The sequence below is a fragment of the Rhincodon typus genome, chromosome 3 (genome assembly GCF_021869965.1).
Source record: "Rhincodon typus isolate 14 chromosome 3, sRhiTyp1.1, whole genome shotgun sequence".
Classification (NCBI taxonomy): Eukaryota; Metazoa; Chordata; class Chondrichthyes; order Orectolobiformes; family Rhincodontidae; genus Rhincodon; species Rhincodon typus.
In genome coordinates, this window is record NC_063334.1 from 74,603,647 (window position 1) to 74,627,117 (window position 23,471).

The window sequence follows — 23,471 nt, forward strand, 5'->3', positions numbered from 1 at the left end:
GGAGGACCTGAGGGGATAGATCCAAGGAGGACCTGAGGGGATAGATCTAAGGAGGACCTGAGGGGCAACTTCTTCATGCAGAGAGTAGTGCATATATGGAATGGGCTGCTGGAGAAAGTGGTTGAGGCAGGTATAAATAACAACATTTAAACATTTGGATAGGTACATGGATGAGAAGGGTTTAGAGGGATATGGACCAAATGTGGGCAATTGGAACTAGCTGAGTGGTCACCATGGTCAGCATAGACCAGTTTGGGCTGAAGTGCCTGTTTCCACGCTGTATTACTCTATGACTATGAGGTGTTTTTTGCTTGCTTTCTTATGCCTCACAATTTGTAAGGTTTTCTTTTCAAACAAGATAAATTGAAGCCCAGAATTAGCGGCCCAGCGCAAAACGGTGAATCACAGGTGAACTGTAAGTTCACTGGTGGTAGCTACTAATCTGACTATTTATAGGTTGTTTTCAAATTAAATGTAAGTAGGGAAAATATTTACAGGCTACAAACTAAAAAGCGGATATGAATCTTCAAAAAACAAATTAAGTACTTAGTAATTAAATTGGAGATGCCAGGCCACGTGATATACTGTAACTTCATGATGTAGGAGTTGGTGGACCCCACTCTGGTTCATAGTGACCACATCTGTAGCAAGTATTGGTTGCTTCAAGAACTCGGGCTCAGAGTTGATGAGCTGGAGTCTGAGCTTCGAGCACTGTGACACATCAGGGAGGGGTGAGTTACCTGGATTGTGTGTTTCAAGAGGTAGGCACACCCTTTAGATTAACTACCTCAAATTTGGTCAGTGGTCAAAGACAGGAAGGTGTGAACACCAGTCAGGCAGGTAGAGGGATCCAGGAGGTAGTACTGAAGGTGCCTCAGCCCTTGAGCTTTTTTTTAAAAACAGATTTTAGATTCTTGCTCCCTGTGTGGATGAGTGGAGCTGTAAGAAGGATAAGTAAACTGACCAAAGAACCGTGCTACACAGAACCATTCAAGGGGGAGGAAAGAAAAATATAGTTGTAATTGGGGATAATAGAGTGAGGGGATAGACATTGTTCTCTGTGGCTTGGATTGACAGTCCTGAAGGCTATGTTGCCTGCCTATTCCCCAGGTTCAGGATATTGCATCTGGGTTGCACAGGAACATGGAGTGGGAAGGCAAAGATCCAGTTATCATCATCCATGTAGGCATTGACGATACATGTGGAAAGAGGTTCTGCTGAGGAAATCTGAGCAGTTATGGGCTAAATTAAAAAGCGGAACCAAAAAGCCAAATCATCTCTGGATCACTACTTGAGTCATATGCAAATTGGCACAGGTACAACAAGATTAAAGAGGTAAACATGTGGCTCAGAGACTAGTGTAGGGAGTGATGGATTTGAATTATTGGGACGTTGGCATCGGTCCTGGAAGGAGGAAGCTGTTCCGAAGGGGTTCGTTTGAATTATGCTGGGACCAGAATCCTGGCAAATTGCATTACCATGGCTGTGGATAGGACTCTAAATTGAAAGGGTGGAGCAGAAGCAGTGGATTCGGTTGCATGCAATATTGAGGAAAAAGTTAAAAGGATAGGAAGGCTCAGCAGAGGTTAAGGTTTGCAGAACAAGTAATAGGACAGAGAATATGGAAGGACTTTAACTTTAACACAGCAGTTAAGGAAACAACCCTGAGAAAGGGACAATCAACGCAGAACGGTGGGTGCTGTACTTCAATGTTCATATTATACAAAACAAGATAAATGAGATGGTAATGCGGATTGAAACTGGCAGGTATGATGTTGTGGGTATCAGATATTGCTGCAAGGAGATCAGGGCTGGGAACTAAATATCCAAGGAAGGGTACATGTCCTATTGAAAGTCAGGCATGTAATTAAATTGATAGCAAGAAGTGATAGGGAGTCTGAAGGCATAGAATCCGCGTGGGCAGAGTTGAGGAGTAACTAAGGAATAAAGGATCCTTATGGGAGTTGTGTAGTAGTCAGCAGCAGTCAGGATGTGGGGAAGAAAATCTAAGAAAGGCACTATTACAATAATCAGATTTCAATATGCAGGTGGTCTGGGAAAATAAGGTGGGGTGTTGGATCTCCAGAAAAGGAATTTGCGTAATATCTACAAATATTTTTTTGGAGCAGCTTATAGTAGAGCCCACTAGGAACGGGCAATTCTGGATTTGGTAATGTGCAATGAGGCAGCTTAAGGTGAAAGAGTCAGTGACTACAATCTGATAAAATTCACCCTACAGTTTCAGAGGAAGAAGCTGAAATCAGATCTAATGGTATTACAATTGAGTAAAGGTTACAATAAAGACATGAGGGAGGAGTTGGCCAGAGTTAATTGGAATGGAAGAATACCGGGGAAAATGGAGCAGCAATGGCAGGAGTTTCCGGCGATAATTCAGGGGGCACAGCAGAAATGCATCCCAAGAAAGAACAGATATGCTAAGGTAAGGATGAGGCAGCCAGGGAAGTCAGGGACAACATAAAAGCAAAAGAAAAAACAAAGTGTGGTGGAGATTAGTGGGAAGCCAGAAGACTGGCAAGCCTTTTAAAAACTAGTAGAGGTCAAATTTTAAATAAAATGGAGAGAAGATGAATCATGAGTGAGCCAGCCAGAAATATAAACAAGGATTGCAAGTGGTTTCTTCGATATCTATCTTTAAAAAGTAAGAGGCAAGAATGGATGTTGGAATGCTGGAAAATGAGGCTGGAAAAGCAGTAATGGAATAAAGAAATGGCAGAGGAACTGAATAGGTACTTTGCATCAGTGGATGACACCAGCAGGACACCAGAATTCGCCCCATCCCAACAAATCTGCTGAAACCCTTGTCCATGCCTTTGTTATCTCCAGCCTGGAATATTCCAATGTTCTTCTACTTAGTTTCTTAAACAGCTCCAATTTTAAATTGCTCCATTGTTAGCAATGCTTCTGCTGCTAAGGACTTGCACTCATGAACAGCCTTTCTAAATCTGTTTACCACGCCTCTCTCATCATGTATGATATTAGCTTTCAATCTCCTGTCCTAGTATATCATGCAGCTCAGTCTCAGATTTTGTTGGTATCACTCCTGTGAAATGATTCCAGAGCTCCTGTTTAAATTCAAATTGATAGTACATGGTTATTATATAAATTCAGTGAATTCTCTCTCATGCTCAAAGTCAAGTAAATACATTAGTATAACAATGTTTAAAACTTCATAATGTTAACAGGCCAGGATTTTTCTTCTGCAATCAAGGTTGAGACATGGGATCAAATCTGGCTCTCAACCATGTACCATAGATATTTTCTAAACAGCCTGATCAAAAATTGACAAATAACGCAAAGATTAGAGTAATGCATCCAAAAGTAAATTCCTCAGTGATCCATAAATGAGGAATAAAAGAAGAATAATGGGCTTTTTCAGGCTCCTCTTGTAATTGTATTTTACATTTGGTTGACCTAGCTTGAGATCTAATATAATAAAAATCTACTTCAATTACTTCATGGTTTGAGAATGCCCCAAACACCATTCAGCAATACTACTGCAGTAGATCTCCCTGTTTTCACAGAATGTGAGCAATCCATAAGACTTCAGTTGGCAAATGGACACTTTGCAGTTTTAAAGGATACAGAATAACAGCGATGATTGCGCAAAATACTAGTGGTTTTACAGATAATCTACAGTTCTGGGGAATTCAGAAGGGCATCTGTCCCTAAATACAACACTAGGTAACAGCAGAAACAATCCACTGCTGCCAAAATCTTCATATACATTCTACAGAATTTATTCAGTAATTTGAGAGGAGAAGAATGACAGAAAAATCAGTAACAAAACAGCTGCGTGGCCCATTGACGTGCATCCCAGTAACACCTTAATTCTCGGAACAGCATCAGCCAAAAGGATGAAACGTTACACGGCATGAATGCAAATGCAAGAAAGTACAAGAATGAAAAGAAATCTTCAAGAAAGGATCAATATAGTGGCTACTCAGGAATTCACAAAAGATAACTAAATTTATTTAACAGTAACATGGTAATTATTCATTTGTAGTGCAAAGCTTAAATTTTGCTGAAAAACAGAGACATAGTGTGAAAGCTTTCTGCCTTTCACTCACTGGAACAGCATATCCTTTTCTTAGCACTATGTACCATAGCTGCTCTGTATTTAGGAACACAAATTATTTCATGTATATCGCAGTAGATCACAATGACAGCAAGGAATACAAGGAATGCATATTTACGTTCACCAGAAAATCTTCTAAATGTTCTCTTTTCCACCCGACAGAACTTAAAACAGCATCCTGAGGGTGATGGAGTGAGCCTAACAACATGAATTTTTTTCAAATTAAGCTACCAAGAGGTAAATTCCTAACTTGTTGAGACCAAGTCATGGGATCCAGTGAGAGCGAGCCAATTGGATACAAAATTGTCTTGATGGGAGGAGACAGACTGGTGGTAAGAGGGTTAACTGTTTAGACTGAATGCCTGCGACCAGCACTGGGCCGCAAGGATCTGGGTCTACTGTTGTTTGTCATTTGGATGGGAACACAGGAGGGTTTGATTCCATCCTCGGGCGACTGTGTGGAGTTTACACACACTTTCCGTATCTGCGTGGATTTCCTCCAGGTGCTTCAGTTACCTCTCACAGTCCAAAATGTGCAGGTTAGTGATTAGCCATTCTAAATTACCCATAGTGTCCAGGGATGTGAAAGTTAGCTGAATTGGTCATGGGAAATGCAAGGTTACAGGGATAGGGTAGGGGGCTGGGTCTGAGTGGGAAACTCTTCGGAGAGTTGGTGTGGACTCAATGGGCTGGGTGGCCTGCTTCAACACTTTAGGAATTCTATGATTTGGACAGGTAGATGGAAAAGAAAAATTTAGAGGGATATGGGCCAAACGCAGGCAAATGGGATTAGTTCAGTTCAGGAAACTGGGTCAGCATGGAAGAGTTGGGCCTAAGGGTCTGGTTCCATGGTGTATGACTCCAGCATCTGCAGTTCCTACTAACTCTATGACTTGATGTGATTTTTCAACAATATGATGGGCCAGTAACGTATGGGTGACATTCTTTTTGTCAAATAATGATGATTCTTTTCCTTATTGATATTTGCAATACTAGAACATATCAAAGCTGTGAGTTCTTGCACTGTGTATTACCAGTCTCAGTGACAGAAAACAGCATTTTTGTTACCATAGAAAGATAAAATCTCTTTATTCATTATCCATCATCCTTTTATACTTTACAGCACAACTGAATTAGAATTGAATTCTTGACAACTGACTGTTTAAAATCTACATTAAGCTTGTACACCTTCATGTGATTTGATTTCCTCTTAACAATGCCAGAATAATTATATGCAGATTTAGTCAATGTCAAATTTTACTCCCCCCACCGCCTACACAAAAGACGCAAATTCTCCTCCACAGTCTAATCTTATCCATGTTTCCTCTGGCACTGAAGTTCCATTTGTCAAATATTTTAGCTCAAGCCCCACTTACTGTCCATGACGAGCAAACAATCGAAATGAAAAACCTTTATTATATTCACCAAACATGTAATTAAATGCCCAATTGCCAGCTGTTGTGCTCAAGGTTGTCTGAATAATGACTAGAACAGTTTGAAACCTTTCACCCTGCTTCAAAAGGAAAAATACTTGAAATAAAACTCACTTATAGCTGTCATTCACCACTAATTATTGCTAAGTAGAAATTAAATTTATGGCAAAATAAAGCATATTATAAAGGTAAAGCAGTAACTCAAATTTGTCATTTGCTTGACGTCAAAAGTCAATCTTTTGTTATGTTAGCTACTTAGACAAGTAATTACCACCTTTGCTTCTCTCAAAAGCCTTTTCATCACTGCATACTCCACATTTACATAGTGATCTAACGTACTAAAAAAAACTCTGCTGAAACTCAAACACTTTTAACACAGCAGCAATTAACAAATCATTTCAGTTTCCCACAAAAGCAATGGACTGAATTCTAGTTTGGACTTCAGGACCTTAATGTCTGGCCAAACATCAGGCCCTGAACCTGCATTTGCCATGTGGGAGAGATTCAGCTACTCTCCTAATTAGCTGCCTGTATTCCAATTAAGAATGGTGAGGTGGGCTGCTGATGCTGCCAGCCTGATAGACGACTGGCAGTTCTGATATCTCAGAGAATCTATTCAAAGTTCCTCCAAAATGGACACAATGTTGGACAGGCAAGCAAAAATTAAAAATCAGGGCTCCCAATACAACATGCTTTGTCGAACAAGTGAACACACCTCCAGAAGAATCACGGGTGAAAGGAAAACTGTCATTATCTCTAAAGCTCCCTCTTCAAGTCATGGCACCTCAGGTTCTGATGTGCTGAGAGATCAAGCTATTGCAAGGAGACCAACTCCAAACAAGTGTCATCATGCAGCTCCCTTTTTTTTTTAAAAACAGGGTCTGTTCACAACACCAAGAGACCTGGTAAAATTCAGTCTAATGTTATATTGCCAAAAATCAACACATCTATCACTTTGATGCAACTCTGTGGGAATTATGGCAGCCATATTCCCACTCTATCTATACCTCTGATATGACGATCAGGACAGTGACAGGGACAGACATCCAAGACAGCATGATACTGCATGCATTGTCCAGTTTGAGAACCTAGTAAGAACCCGACTGAAATCTGCTTTCAGGATGAGCTGGGTTTGGACATTGTTGGGTAAACGGCAAGTGGCCCTTTTTCAGTGTGAGGTAGATATGGACCTAACTATTTTGCAGTCCTTGATGTTTTCTGTTTTCAAATATATATTTTTTTAATACATATGATTGTTTGCTTGATATCCTCATATGATCCCACTTTCATGTATCTACACTTTACGTGTTGTACTCAACGTCGGGAGAAAGCAGTCAGACGGGGACAAACATCATATCACACAAAAAGCTAGCTTTTAAGATTTCAGTCACCATTCAGTATAACATCTGAGACTAATGCAGTGAAATAGCTCATAATCGGCAGCTGATTAATTCGAAGCTTAAAGCATTTCACGGTTTTACCCTTCCATTATCACTTAGACTTCAATGTTTCAGAATTCATGTAGATTTCTTTGATATGCTGGAGTATCTTGTTGGACAAGGTTTATTTGAGAAGCAGTGCTTTGTGCAGCATCCCTTGGTAGCCAATGTGCTATGAGGGAATGTGGACATATGAAATGCCTGTTGTCCAACCCACAGCTTTTCAAGGGAGTGCACTGCCATTCAAAGTTTATGGATAGAATTAACCTTTGTGTAGACGTGTGGACTCATCTGATACCAAACTATCATTCACAAAGTGGTTTACAAGTGGAAAGTGTGTGTATGGCAAGCCCTAGCACAATGCCTGCACACTACTTTTCACCTGAGTATTGTCCAAATAAAAGTGCAGTGTCTCTGATGGTATCTGCAGGCATGGAGTCTTTTGCCTGAGACAGATGAGCAATGCTCAGCCAAGATGACTTCATTTATCCTTGGAATTTCTATGAAGACGCTGCTCATCTCGCAGATGGGTACAACTTCACAAGATCCAACAGTGACATTTTTACAAAGAGCAAATATTGTAAATATATATATCTTGCCCTCTTAAAAGTGCAAGAAACATTACAATAAGATTTCACTCCCAGCACGTATCGGTCCTCCATTCTTTCTTTTTCCATTCCTCCCAATACAACTAAATGCAGTTTGATGCTTGCAGCTAGAGTGGAAGAAGCCTGCTCTGCAGTGGACTCTTTTAACCTGAGTGACCTGGCTGTCAGTCATTCCTGGGGGCACTGGAACCGAGTGATTCCAATACTGCCGAGAACATCCTGCCCAGATGCAGGTTCACCTTCCTTGGACTTCTGCAGGCTTTGTCATCAGGCAGGGAAGGTAGTGGGGCCAGGCACTTCTGGAACGCCTGGAGAGCAAGCTTTTAGGGGTCCTCTATGTCTCTTCTTCTCCTTCAGTGTCAACTGGCATTACCCTGTCTCGCTGACAGGAAAGTGCACCTGGAATGGAGGTCGAAGTCTTTTTTCCTCATCTTCCCTTGCCACTGATGCTGAGCAGCTGTAGCTGCAGTGAGGACACACAAGTGCTTGCATACCTGGCACTCTCAGAAATGTGCTGGTCTTGGGTCTCCATGGCAGCCTATCCTTGGAAATGGTCAGATACACAAGTCCCAGAACCAGCTGTTTACCCATCCTTTGATCCTGTTTACTGACTACCTCTGAAGCACCTGGCAGTTGTTCCTGTGTCTGTATGTGAATTCTGACAAAGTCACTAATGGCTAAGGCCAAAGAATCATCTTTTGCCTGGAGCTGAGCAGGTGCCTGGTCTCCGGCAGTCCTCCAAGTGCAAAAGACCAATGGCTTTGTTTTCCCTTCAACCGGCTGTGGAGACATGACAGTGATGTGCTCACCAGATTGTGAACAAGAGTCTAAAATAGAAGGAGTACCCAATTAGGTGAAAGCCTTGACTGTCCATCCTCTGAGGACTGAGTGGCTTCATCTTCAGAGGTAGGGATGGAGGTGGAACTGTAGGTCTCCAGCGTAGACCTCTTCTTAGTGGAGGTTCACGGGGTGATATCAGTGCCTGCGTTGAAGAGAGGGAATTAGTTGTGCAAGAGGGATAAAACCTTGTGCAGATTAAGAAACAGTTAGCATTGGTGGTAATGGGAGAGCAGTGCAATACAGCACAATGAAACTTACTGGACTGGTTGCCTATAGAATTCTCTGCATTTCCACATTAGCAGTCGCTCATCACCCATGTCTTGGACCCTCTGATACTCTGTGTCCAAAAGCAGTATAGTGGGGCCATTGAATATTTTAAGATGGAAGTAGGTTGAATCCCTTTCCTAACAAAGGATCTTGTTATCAGAGATGGATGCAAATGTGGAATTCAGAACACAAACAGATCAGCTATGATCTCAGTAAATGGTGGTGCAGGTTTGAAGGATCAAGTGGCCTACTCCTCTTCCTAATGTGGTTGAGAAACATTTTGTCCTGCAATCAGATAAATGGAAATTTGGGAATGATGGAATTGGTTGGAAAGCCATTAATGATGCTGCGGGGGCAGAGTGTTAGCAAGGTATTCCCAGTGAGAGAGTAGGAAGCACAGAAGCAGGAAAAGTTGAAAATTTGACTGTCCATCCTTGATGAGAAACATGTGTAGTGGCAGTGAGAGTGATGAGCCTGAGTGTGAGAGATAGCAGACAAAAGATAATGGTACTTACACTTGTAGAATGCAGGAGATCATTAATCTTCTTCCCGCATAGTGTTTCACCCAGAATATTGCACCAAGCGAGGCCTACAGTTCATCAGTATGGCCTATTTTGTGGTGTGCAGGAAAACAACATTGCCCTCCTTTCCACTACCCTGTCCAACACCATCTCCATTTCCCCTGGAATGATTGTGATTTTACACTATGTGAAGGGTAGTTCCTGGCTTGCCATATCTGAAGTGATTTGCAGCTAGGGTTCAAATGTGATGCCGGTGGCATGAATGTTGCAAAGTCCAGGCAGCAGCAGGCACTTTTGTATCTTCATATGCTATGGTTTGGAAGGTTGCTAAACTAACACCAATATTTAAATAAGGAGGTAGGGAAAAAAAACAGTAATTATAAACTGGTTGGCCTGATATTGGTAGTAGGGAAAATGCCACAATGCATTATAGAAGATTTAACAGCACAGCATTTGTCAAAGAGTGACACGATTGAACAGAGTCAACACAGATTTACGAAAAAGTGAAGTCATGGATATTTATTCGAATTTTTTTGAGGAGATAGTTATCAGTTGATCTGGGGAACCAATGGACGTAGTTTACTTGGACCTTCAGAAGGCTTTTGAAAAGCTCCCACATAAGGGATTAGCATGTAAAATTGAAGTGCACGGGATTGAGGGTAGTGTACTGACGAACCTGACGTTCCTGTGCCTGTGACAGATGAGCAATGCTTGCCTATGACAGCTTCAGGATAGCGAACCGGTTGATAGATAGGAAACAAAGAATCGGAATAAAAAGGTCTCTTTCTGAGTGGCTGCCTGTGACGAGTGGGGTGCTCAAGGGACCAGCACTCCAGATATTCACAATATATATTAATAATTTAGATGAGGGAAATAAATATAATATCTCCAAGTTTGCACATGACATAAAGCTGTATGGGAGGGTGAACTGTGAGGAGGATATAGAGATGCTTCAGTGTGATTTGGGCAAGTTGAGTGAGTGGGCAACTGCATGGCAGAGAAAGTATAATGTGGATAAATGAGAGGTTATCCATTTTGTAAGCATAAACTGAAGGTGGATTATTGGGAAAGGGTGAGGTGCAATGAGACCTAAGGTTACATGTACACCAATTTCTGAAAGTAAGTATACAGCTACTGCAGGTGGTGAAGAAACCAAATGGTATGTTGGCCTTCATAATGAGAGGATAAGAGCATGGGAGCAGGGATATCTTGCTGCAATTGGACAGGGCCTTGGTAAAAACATCCCTGAAGTATTGTGTGCAAGTTTGGTCTCCTTATCTGAGGATGAATGTTCTGGCTAAGGATGCATTGCAACAAAGGTTTACCAGACTGACATCTCAGATGGCAGAACTGACATAAAGACAGACTGGAACAGTTAGGGCTATATTCAGTGGAGTTTAGAATAATGCTGGCGTTCATCCAGTGTTTTTAGCAAGAGAGTTCCAGAATTGTGACCAATCAACAGTGCAGGAACACAGTATATTTTCAAGTCAGGATGGTGTGTGGCTTGTAGGGGAACCCTCTGCTTCCCTTACCCTTCCAGGTGGTAAGGTTCACAAATCTGGAAGGTGCAATTGGAGAAGCAAAGGTTAGTAACAAATCAGCACTCTTAACACCGTTTAAAACGTCGTCGTCCCCCACCCCCACTTTACATTGGTATTTTTGTTAAGATCCTGCAGGACAAGCTATATTCTAAATGGCAGAGCAGGCTCAAGGGGCTGAAAAACCTAATTCTGCTCATAATTTGTATGTTTGCATACAAATTATATCCTTATCAATGAGAATTCATAAGACTATCTTGTCACGGTATACTTCTCAGCTGATTTTGAACTGGGAAAAGACAACGCACCTTAAATCTTCACCTGTGTGCACGTCATGACAGTGACAAATACGTTTGAAGACAAATAAAAGCTCTGTTGCATATTTCTGAATTATGGATATTGACTAGACCACCTGGTGGTCTATGTGCTTTCACATGCTAAACATTAAACTACTTAGACAACAGGTAACTTTAGCAACAACTGTAAGCTTTTGCAGCTCAGTAGTGTTGCTAAATCCCATTGTTAAATTGTTTTAATTGTTATTACACTGATGTGGAAGCATCATTTCCTTCTGCCAGTTTAGAAAAAAAATGTTCTTCGCTCTTCGTATAGCAAGAGATGAACAGAAAATGGTCCTTTGGCTCATCCTATCCACACCAGTCAAAAACAGCCACCTACCTATTCTAATCCCATTTTCTAGCACTTTGCCCATAGCCTCGTAAGCCTTGGCATCACAAGTATACATCTAAATACTTCTTAAATGTTACCAGAATTTCTGCTTCTACCATGTTTATAGGCACTGAGGTCCAGATTCCCACCATTCTCTTTGATAAAGTTTTCCTCACATCCCTATACCTTCTGCCCCTTACCTTGAATCTATGCCCTAGGTCACTAAATCGTCCCACCAAGGGATAAAGTTACATGTCTACACAATCAATGCTCCTTGATTTTACACATATCAATCACGTCTCCTCTCAATCTCCTCTGCTCCAAGGAAAACAACCACAGTCTGTCCAATCTCTCTTCATTAACAGAAACTCAAGTCCAGGCAAGATCTTGGCAAATTTCCTCCACAGCCTCTCCAATGCTATCACGCCCCTCCTATAATGAAGATTCAGGAATTGCACACAATACTCTAACTGTGGCCTAACCAACATTTTATACAGTTCCGGTAAAATCTTCCTGCTCTTAAACCCTATGCCTCAGCGAAAAGAGGCAAGTATACAATATTCCTTCTTAACCACTTTATCCAGTTAACTTGATACCTTAACAGACCGGTGTACATGCACACCTCTGGCGTCCCTCTGATTCTCTGTGCTTTCCAGGGTCCTACCATTCATCATGTATTTCCTTGTCTTGTCTGTCCTGCCCAAGTGCGTCATCTTTCATTTTTTTGCATTGAATTCCATTTGCCACTGATCAACCCATCTTTCCTGCCCATCCATATCGTCTAAGACCATCTTCTCACCTACTTACCACCCTAATAAATTTTGTATCATCTGAGGACTTACTGACTAACTCTTCTACATTCAAGTTGAAATCATTTATATAAACCACACACAGCAAGGGGATACAGACCCCTGTGAGGCTCCACTGGACACAGATTTCCAGTCAATAACCACCCATCAACCCATCAACTTCTGTTTCTGGTCACTCAGCCAATTGTGGATCCAATTGCCACATTAACTTGGATCCCTTGCGGTCTTACCTTTGCTATCTGTTTGGTCTAACTTGGGATATTATCAAAAGCCTTGCTGAAGTCCAAGTGGACTACATCAAATGCACTGCCTTCATCTACACCCTAGTAACCTCAAAGAATTCAGTCAAATTGATCAGACATGTCCTCCTTTTAACAAAAGACTGTTCTTGATTAATCCTTGCTCCCCAAATGCAGATTAATTCAGTCCCTCAGAATTGCTTCCAATAGTTTCCCCACCACTAAGGTTAGACTGACTGAGCTGTAGTTTCTTGGTTTTCACTTCACGACAGATAGCACTCTTACTTCTAAACCAATTAATGTAAGAATCTTTTCAGCTCTACCTCAAATTTCTACTGCTATTCATTTGTCCCTGGCCTCAGTTTCTAAAAGCACTATCCTTTGATACCACTACCAGTTCACATCAACATTTCAGTGCCACTCCATCAGTTCACTCCCTGTCTTGTCTCTTGTTATCCTAAATACAAATAGGCACCACACACCACTTCAAATTTCATAGAAATTGCTGGAAAAGCTCAGCAGGTCTGGTAGCATCTGAAGAAGGGTCACCAGACCCAAAACGTTAACTCTGGTTTTCCTTCACAAATGCTGCCAGACCTGTTGAGCTTTTCCAGCAACTTCTGTTTTGTTTCCCGATTTACAACATCCACAGTTCTTTCGCTTTTTACTTCAAATTTCATCATGTTCATGCATGGTATCATTTCACGCTCCATCATGCTGCATGCGCCATTGTTGATGAAAATTAAGGGACTAAAATCTGACAAGCCATCAAAATCTAATGGCCTACATAAAAGAGTTCTGAAAGAAGTAGTAGCAGAGATCATGGATGCACAGGTTATGACTTTTCACATTTAACAAGTTCTACAGTGATCCTACTAGATTGGAAGTTAGCAAATGTAACTGTCTATTCAAGGAGACAGAAAAAAGGGAACAACTGGCCTATCAATAAATAATGTCAGTGGGAAATATTACAATGTATTAAGAAAGTCTTACCAGTGCATCTTCAAAATCATTGTGTGATCAGATAAAGTCAAAGGTTTTGCGAAAGAAAAATTGTTTTTTGAGTAGTTAGAGACCACATGAAGGTAACTTTAGTTGAATGAGACAAAGGTTGAGTGAATGAAACTGGAAATTTGGTTCAAAGTGGAAATTAAACGGTTTTTTTTTCCAATTTCAGAGTTTTTCCAACTTTAAAGTTATTTAGATAGCAACCCTTAAAGAGGCTGACATAGCTTAATTAAAAGAGACAGCTGCATGATAGTGACCTTCAAGTAGGTGAAATCTTTTGTCTAAATCAGGTGCGGATTACTGTAGCTACTAAGTGACTTTGAAAGGGCTCTTACAGTATAATAGCAGTGTACCTCTGCACCAGGAGACCAGGACTCAGGTCTTAACTGCTTCAGAGGTGTGTCATTACAACTCTGGAAAGGTTGACTAGAAAATATCTAAGAAGTGGCTCTGAGTAGATCCATTATTCAGGGATTTTTGAACTGCATGATCAGTAAGGAGCATAGTCAATGAGAATGTATACTTTGCCTGATTGACACAAAGGCTCAGTGAATAAAACTGAAGATTTAGCTTGAAGTGCAAAAGCAGTGAGTGACTGGTGAAAAATAATGACAGAGTTTCATAGCAAGAAGTAAACTCTTCAATGAGATAGGTGAGCAGGAGGGGTTAAAACATGTGGATTGAGAGGGCTAAATACAGTCAAATTAGTGGCAGATTAACATCACAATACACACAATGAGAACAGGAAAGGAAACTGATGAGTGAGTAGGATTGGTGAAAATTTCTCATCTTCAAACTAAAATGAAGATCTGCAGGAGTGATACCAGGCATAAAGGAAGGAGGATAGATGGTTATGCTTGTTGGAGGACAGTCATTTCAACTCCAGGACATCTCTGCAGGTGTTCATCGGTAGGTCCAATCATCTTCAGCTGCTTCAAAATGACCTTCCTTCTATCATAAGGTCAGAAGTAGGGATGTTTGCTGAAGATTGTATAATGTTCAGCACATTCGTGACTTCTCAGATATTGAAGCAATCCACATGCAGTCAAACCCAGACAATATCTAGGCTCAGGATGACGAGTGGCAAGTAATGTTTACACCACACAAATGCCAGACAATGATCATCTCCAACAAGACAGAATTGAAACATCACTCCTCAACATGTCCAACAAGACCACTAACTGCTTCCAAGATTCACTAAAAACTTCAGATTATTTTAGTATTCATGTTTGATCTAAGATGACAATATTGCAGCAGTTGAAAGTGCTTTGAAATTCACTCAAATAGATGTTTCATTTCTGAAAAAAAAAATGAATATTCGACTTGGACAACCAGCTGAAATAGTCATGAAACTGCAGCTTCATATTGAATATAAACAAAGTACTGGAGAAATTCAGAAGGTCTGGGAGCAATTGTGGAGAGAGAAACAGCATTAACATAGAGGCCAATATCACTTTTCTTCAGTTCAGCTTTCCAGAATCCACAGCATTTCGCTTTTATTTGCAGCTTCACATCCTTCATACAAAAATCTCCTTGAAGTCAAAGAACCTGTTTAATCACTTAAATCTGATATACTTTTGGCTGTAATGGTTAAGGATTTAACCAAAAACATAGCAAATTCCACAAAAGATCTATTCTATAACATAATACAGAAATTGTGCTGCTGCATTAAATGCGACTTGGGTTTTTATAAAGAAAATCTAAGTTGGAGCTGAGAAAATCTGACTCGTCCGATGGAAATGCATTTGCTATTACCCTTCATGGCACCCAATTATGCTTCAAATAACCTCAAAAGTTTTGCATCTTTCTTCATGGTTGGTAGATTAGTTTAAACATTCATCACTCAACCTATTTTTCACTAATTTCTTTGGAGTGTTCCTCCTGTTAGGTCTCACTCCGAAGTTAAAATCAACATTAGGTAGATGTTGTCTACCTAATGAATTCCTACTTGTCCTTCCTCCAGATCGTAAAACTGATATTTCTCCTCAAAGATTATAACTTTTTAAAATACTTGGGACCAATCCTTTTGGATTTGTTCTTCCTCTTTCCAATGGCATTTTTTTTTTTGCAGTGGCATGTCCAAAAGCAATGAATAATTATCTTGTGAAGCTTTATCTTTACTTTAGTAAATACACATGAAACTATGCTGGCATTTTTTTTAAATTCACTCGTGGGACGTGGGGGTTGCTAGTTGGCCAGCATTTATTGCCCATCCCTAGTTGCCCGAGAAGGTGATGGTGACCTGCCATCTTAAACTGCTGCAGTCCATGTGTTGCAAGTAGATCCACAATGCTCTTTAGAAGGGAACTCCAAGATTTTGATACAGTGAAAATGAAGGAATGGCAATGAATTTTCAAGTCAGGATGGTAAGTGGTTTGGTGGGGGACTTGCAGGTGATGGTGCTCCCATGTTACTGCTGCCCTTGTCCTTCTAGATGAAAGTGGTCGTGATTTGGAAGGTGCTGTCCATGGATCTTTGCTGAATTTCTGCAGTGATCTTCTAGATAGCACACACTGCTCCTACTGAGATTTGGTGGTGGAGGGCGTGGATGCTTGTCAATGTGGTGCTAATCAAGCAGGCTGCTCGTCCTGGATGGTGTCAAACCATCCAGGCAAGTGGGGAATATTCCATCACACTCCTGACTTGTGCCTTGTAGATGATGGACAGGCTTTGGGGAATCAGGAGGTGAATTTCTTGCCATTGTATTCCTAACCTCTGACCTGTTCTTGTAGCCACTGTGTTTATGTGGCAAGTCCAGTTGAGTTTCAGGTCAACGATAACCCCCAGGATGTTGATATTAGGGGACTCAATCATGGCAACACCGTTGAATGTCGAGGGGCAGTTCAGACTGTCTCTTACTGGAGATGGTCATTGCCTGGCATGTGTGTGCTTCAGTGTTAATTGCCACTTGTCATCCCAAGCCTAAATATTATCCAGGTCTTGCTGCATTTGAATATGGACTGCTTCAGTATCTAAGTAGTCATGAACGGTGCTGAGCATTGTGCAATCATTGGTGAACATCCCCAAACCTTTTAATGGACAGAAGGTCATTGATGAAGCAGCTGAAGATGGTTGGGCCTAGGAAACTACCCGAGGAACTCCTGTTGAGATGTCTTGCAGCTGAGATGACTGACGTCCAACATATACAAACATCTTCCTATGTGCCAGGTGTGACTCCAACCAGCGGAGACTTTGCCCCCTCATACTCACTGATTCTAGTTTTGCCTAGGGCTCCTTGGTGCCACTCTGTCAAATGTGGCCTTGATGTCAGGGTAGGTCATTCTCACTTAACAACTGGAATTCAGTTCTTTCATCCATGTTTGGATCAGTGCTGTAATGAGGTCAGGAGCTCAGGTGTTTGGGCTCTGGCGGACTCCAAACTGGGTGCTAGTGAGCAAGTTTTGCTGAGTAGATGCTACTTGATAGCATTTCTGATGACACGTTCCGCCACTTTACTGATGATCAAGAGTAGACTAATGCGGTGGTAGTTGGCTGGGTTGTATCTGAGCTGCTTTGTGTGTACAGGACATACTTAGGCAATTTTAAACATTTTCAGGCAGGTGCCAGTGTTTAATCTGTACCGGAACACTTGTTTAGGGAAGCAGTAAGTTCTGGAGCACGTCTTCAGTACTATTGCTGTAATGCTGTCAGAGCTCATAGTTTTTGCGATATCCACTGCCTCCAATTGTTTGTTGATATCACATGGACTAAATTGAATTGGGTGAAGATTGATATCTGCGATGCTGGAGTCCATTGGAGGAGGCTGTGATGGATCATCCACTTTGTAATTCTGGCCAAAGGTTGTTGTGAATGGTTCAGCTTTATCTTTTGATGCGTTCGGCTCTTTCATCATTGAGGATGGAGATATTTATGGAGCTGCCTCTTTCAGGGATTTGTTTAATAAACCAACACCATTCACAGCATTAAGCTAATTGTTCACTGTTATTTCAAGTCTCCTGCCCATTCCACAAAATTTCTTTGTCTTCCATTCATTATATATTTGTTTCCACAATACCCACCATCTACAGGCACAAGTTAGGAGTGTGATGACATCCAATAATCCGGATGGTCCGACAACACTCAGCAAGGTCAACATGATCCAGGACAAAACAGCCCTCTTGACAGGCACCTCATCCACCATCTTCAATATTCACAACCTTCACCACAAAGACAATGGCAGTAGTGTATACTGTCTAAAGGATGCACTACAATAACTCATCAAGGCTTCTTTGACGCACCTTTCAAGCCCACAACCTCTACCATCTAGAAGAACAAGGGCAGCGCAGATTACATGGGAATACCACTACCTACGAATTCTCTTGTCATATACCATCCTGATTTAAAATTATATCACCATTCAAAATCTGGAACTTCCCCCAAACATCACTGCGATGATCCCAATGTGGCAAAGGCTGCTGCACTTCAAGAAGCTAGCTCACCATCGCCTCCTCCAGGACAAGCAGTGATGGGCACTGAACACCAAAAATAAGCAAATAACAAGAAATCCTGTCTATAAACTATTCAATTTCATCTTTCATTTTCCTGAATTGTTCAAATAATTTAAATCTACTTACAGCACTCTGATTTTATAGTTTTTACAATGATTGTAGCATTACTTGTTAATCGACATATAAACATATGATTTCACATGGTGTGCTTATTTTTGATGGCAGCCCTTTTACGAAGCAGAAAATCTCACATGGAACTTCATATAGTTTTATGCTCTAGTCGGTTTTCCTGTGGTTTTAACTTTTATATGAAGCATCAACAACAGAACTGTATGACAAGTTTCTTGAATTTTCTCTCAAGTTTGACCATATCTAGGTGTTGTGTATTCCCATTTGCGGGCTGATCTTGTGCATATGTGCACGTGTATGTGATGTATGTACATAAAATTGAGTAAATTGTGAAAGAATAAATAAAATTCAGGACTGAAACTGATAAATTTTGGGAAATCAAGGGATTTGGTCATCAGCATGGAAGTGATTTTCATGTCGAGGACTGGATACAATCTTATTGATTGGTACAACAGTCTTGAAAAGCTGTACAGCCCTCTCTGAATAATATTTCTTATTAAACATTATAATATACAATATTCAATTGTCATTACAGCTTTGGTTCAAACATGGACAACAGACCAGAATTTCAGAGGTGAGCTTGAAGTAAAAGCCCGCAATAACAAAGCAACACTTGACTAAGTGTGCCAAAGTATCCAAGCAAACTTAAGTCAATAGACATTAGAGAAACATACTGCTGGTTGGCATCATAGATAACACAAATGTTGTGGGTGTGGGAGGTCAATCATTTCATCAATTGGATATCTGTGCAGCAAGGCTCAATCATTTTTCTTTTTTGAGGGCTTCTCTTGAAGTTTGCTCAAGGGTTACTTTTTCATTCTAAGTCTTTAGGTGACACGGTCACATAAGACAATACCTTCACAGTAGGTATGTTGACGTCTGGTGTATTTAGACATGAAGCATAATTAGAATAATCAGTATCCTCAATTAACAATTCTCCATTAAACTTAAAGCCACAACACACAATGAAAGCAATAATATCCTCAACATCATAGCATTTAAACTGGTACGAAAGTAGATATAAGCTGTAAAAAAGTGTTTTTCAAAATCACAAATAATTGTACATACAAAAATTCATTGCCCTGAACACACTATCTCCAAATTGATGAGGTTATAGCAAATGTATTTCCATCACACATGCACAAAATCAGAACATTTTAACCAGGCAGTTGCAAACATATTGATTGCATCTTGGATCTCAATCTTACATGTAAATTTAATAATTGACAGTGTTCATTATAGCAGAATTCACTACATTTTTCCAAGTAATCTTGAACTTAAATTAGAAATTCTACATTAATTTGCAAGGAATTTATTAATTCAGTGATTGAAAGTTACTTTGGATTCCCGTTAGCTAAGTGTTGCTTTCTTGACAGGTTTGAAACTGTTCTCTCTCCTTAGCAACTTTCCCACAGTGCTCTTGCAACCTCCCTTTCTCCCTGTCCCCTCTTGCAGTCTCTTTCTCCCTCCTCACAGCCTCCTTCTACCCTCCCCAACCAATACTCCAAACAGCCTCCTTCTCACTTTACACACTGCTGTTACAACTTACTTCTCTCCACAGCTTCCACGCAACTTTCTATTTCTCTCATGCTTTGCAACCTCCATCTCCCCTCATACTTCCCTTGCAGACTCCTTTTCCCCATCACCACTATTTATCTTTGCTGTCACCTTGATACTAATACCACATGCCCCTAGCTGGTGTCCTCATGACCCAGACACAACGCCCAGGTGTATCTGGGGATGTGCAGTCGAGATGGATTAGTCATGGAAAATGCAGGGTTACAGAGATAGGGTGAGTCTGGGTGGGATGCTTTCTGGTGTGGACTCAATGTGCTGAATGGCCTGCTTCCACACTGTAGGGGCTCTATGATTCTATGAGAAGGCACTCCAGCCTCAGCAAAATGGTTTCCCTTGCAAAAGGCTCAACTTACTGGCCAAAAGCAGCTCTTTGTAACCCACTTGCCAGCCCTCAGTCCTCTGGCCACACTTCCCTTTCCCCCCAGCAATGGGCTTCCCCAATGACTTTCTTAATACCCCCGGCACTAATTCAGATTTCTCCTTCAAACACAAGCTGTTTCTTTGCTTCACTTCTTGTTGATATTGGCAGCAGGCTCAGGAGAACTGGCCTTTGACCTAAAGGAGCAACACCACCATTTTCTTCCATTTATATGGTTGTCAGGGTGGTGGTAGTAGTGGCAGTGTTCTTTTCTCCAATTGCCCTGGAGAGTGAACTTTTGCAGGTTCACTGGGGGCTGATCGCCCCCCTCTGTTGCTGTGCAAATATCCAAACTATCCCAGGCCCAGACATTTTCAGCTGCCTCATCAGTGACTTTTCTTCCATCATAAGGTCATACAGGGGAGATGTTAGCTGATGATTGTTCCACTTTCAGTACTATTCTCACTAGCTACTTCTCCAACAGGACCCAGGTACTTTTCAATTCTCAGCTTCAACAATTTACTCAACATCACTTCCCTTGCAATTGTAATTACCTGGAGTTCCTCCCCATCTTTAAATTCCCGATTTCCCAGCATGCTACATGTGTCCTGAAGACCAATACAAAATAACTGTTAAATTCATCTGCCATGAATTTATCCTCTTCCACTAATTCCCTGGACTCATTTTCTAAAGGACCAATGCTTACTTTGTTAACTCTTTTCTTCTTCAAATATCTGAAGAAACTTTTCTTTTTGCCTTTGTATTTTTGCTGCACTTTCTCTTGTACTTGAATTTTTCACACCTAATTAATCTTTGAGTAATTCTTTGCTTTTTTTTATTACTATTCTGTTCAACCTTCCAATTTACCACCTATCTTTGCAGAATTGTATTTTCTTTGAATTTGATTCTACCTTTGACTTTTTTTTTTAGCTCACCATGGATAGCAGGTCCATCCCTTAAAATGTTTCTTATTTGTTGGAATGCATCTTTTCTGCACTTTCTGAAATATCCCCTTAAATGTTTGCCACTACATCTCTGTTGACCTATCCCACAATCTAAATTGCCAGTTCACTTTCACTGGCTCTGCTTTCACAGTCTCATGTTTAAATTCAAAATTGGATCCATACCACTCTCCCTGTGTATAAAATTCCTCTTCATCTCTGTTTTAAATCTGCCACCCCATTGCCTGGAACTGTGACTTTGTATCTTAGATTGCCCCGTAAAGGGAAATGTCCACTCCATGTCTACTTTGTCAATCCCCTTTAGCATCTTATATACTTGAATTAGATCTCCTCTCATCCTTTTAAATTTCAGCGAGCTACAGTGCCTCTTACTACTTATGTAGTCTCTCATCTTATCTGATTTGCTTTTTCTTCTCTTTTGTCTGTCCCTTCCTGTCATTGTCTGTTTATCATTTTCCCCATTTTTTTCTCTGTTGCATTTCCTCCACTCTTTGATTCACTGTAACTTCCCAAATGTACATTATATTTGTAGATATAGCACATAAGTGGGGTTTCTGGCCTGTGATTTGTGAACTAGCAACCAGCATTTTTGACTTACAGTACTTATCGTCCTTTTCTTTCACTTCTAATCTCTTTCTGATTCATCTTAATTCATCTGCAAAGAATTCTTGCTACGTCAACTGAATTATTGACTGATATGCTTTGCCCTACTTGCAACTTCTAAGGTTGTGAGATTAACTCAATCATGTCTGCTTTCCTAGTTCCTCTTTTTAATTCTAATAATCTATCCTTAAGTTTTTTTTGCAAATCACCCAGGAAAAAATCTTCAACCTTCCACAAAGCCTTAGTAACTTCCAAAGAAATTTTGACATAAAAATGCACAAGAAACGTGATCATTCCTTTTATATTTTTCCATTATTACCCCACTACTAACTGCATACTGACCACATGCAGTATTCCACTGCAATGTTCCATTTTGTTATATTGAGATAGAATAAATGAACTGTTGCACCAGTCTCACTTCTCACGTCACAACATCAAACAAAAAATATTATACCCAAGTTCCAATATGACCAATTGTATGCTTTCTGTGTATTGGACATAAATTGAATAAATCAACTAATTGGAGACTTCCAATAATTGCAGAATTGGTTATCACAATTTGTTGTCCAAAAATAAATGTTTACCCCCACCTCCAAGTAAACCAAACCACACGCACACACACTTCAGGTTAAGGGGAAAAATGGATTTCTTAATCTGCAGTGATTTCAGTTAAAATAGAAAAACATTTTCTGCCCAACGGTAACTTGAAAAAAAAAGTTTCAATGATACTTTTCATTGTCTTTTTCTAAAAAGGGTCAATCTGTGCACCTCCATATTCTTTCAAAGCCAAGTCCATAAAGATGAATAAATATGAAGCATCTTCATAACAGAAATCAGAGAGCAGGAATAAACAGGCACGTTATTACCAGTGGGTACCATAGGATTGGTGCTTGAATCACAGCTATTCACATTCTATATAAATTATTTCAAAGTAGGGACCAAGGTTGTTATTCCTAAATTTATCAATGACACCAAACTAGGTGGGAATGTGAGTTGATAATGATCCAAGGAGGATTCAGAGAGATTTGGACCAGCACAGTGAATGGGCAAGAGCACAGCAGATGAAATATGATCCAAATGTGCATTAACCATTTGACAAGAGAAAACAGAAAGGCAGAATAGAGAGAGAGAGGTGGGAAGTACTAAAGTCCAAATGGACGTGAGTGTTCATCAATCACTAACTCTAGCATGCAGATGCTCCAGCAAATGGGAAGGCAAATGCTATGTTGGCCTTTATTGCATGGAGATTTGAGTGCAGGAGTAAAGATGCCTTGTGCAACTGTGAAAACCCTTGGTGAGACCGCACCTTGAATATGGTGTATAGTTTTGGTTTCTTTATCCATGGAAGGATATATCTGCCAAAGGAAGAGTAAAACAGAGGTTCACAAGACTAATCCCTGGGATGGTGGGAATATCTTCCGAGGACAGGTTCAGGAAACTAAGCCTTCATTCTCTAGATACAAAGAATGAGAGGTGATCACACTAAAACTCGTAATGAAAATCTTACAAGACATGACTTGATAGATATGTATTGGAAATGTCACGTGGTGGGTCAGTCTAGCACCAGAGGCAGATTCCTGGAATTAGGGGTAGACCATTTAGGACTGAGATGAAGAGGAATTTCTTTACTCAACAGGTGGTAAGTCATTGGAATTCTCTCCTGGAGACTTGTAGAAGCTCAATTATTGAGCAAAACAGAAATCAATAAATTTTATAATATTAATGGTATCATGGGACTTGTGCAAAGTGGGGATAAATGGCAAAGAGATAGATGATCAGTCATTATCTGTTCAAATGGCAGGGCAGATTTGATGTGCTGAACAGCCTACTCCTCCTCTATTACGTCGGTGATTGGACAGGTGTTATCTCTCTATCATTACCTGTAGCATTATCCTATGGCCCTGAATGGGTCTATTCCCATCA

At 40.6% G+C, this 23,471-nt stretch overlaps 1 protein-coding gene across 4 annotated transcripts in view; it reads right to left on the reverse strand.

Annotated features, from left to right (window-relative positions):
- Positions 1 to 23,471, reverse strand: part of fer (fer (fps/fes related) tyrosine kinase) — a 202,491-nt gene that overhangs the window by 24,144 nt on the left and 154,876 nt on the right. Inside the window, exon 17 of one of the 4 annotated variants that reach the window (XM_048594698.1) lies at positions 7,796 to 8,558. The exons of the other annotated variants lie outside the window; for them this stretch is intronic. Within the exon in view, the coding sequence (XP_048450655.1) occupies positions 8,552 to 8,558 (7 nt within the window). The 3' untranslated portion in view covers positions 7,796 to 8,551. Of the gene's footprint in view, positions 1 to 7,795; positions 8,559 to 23,471 lie in introns of those variants that run through there. 4 annotated transcript variants of the gene reach the window in all.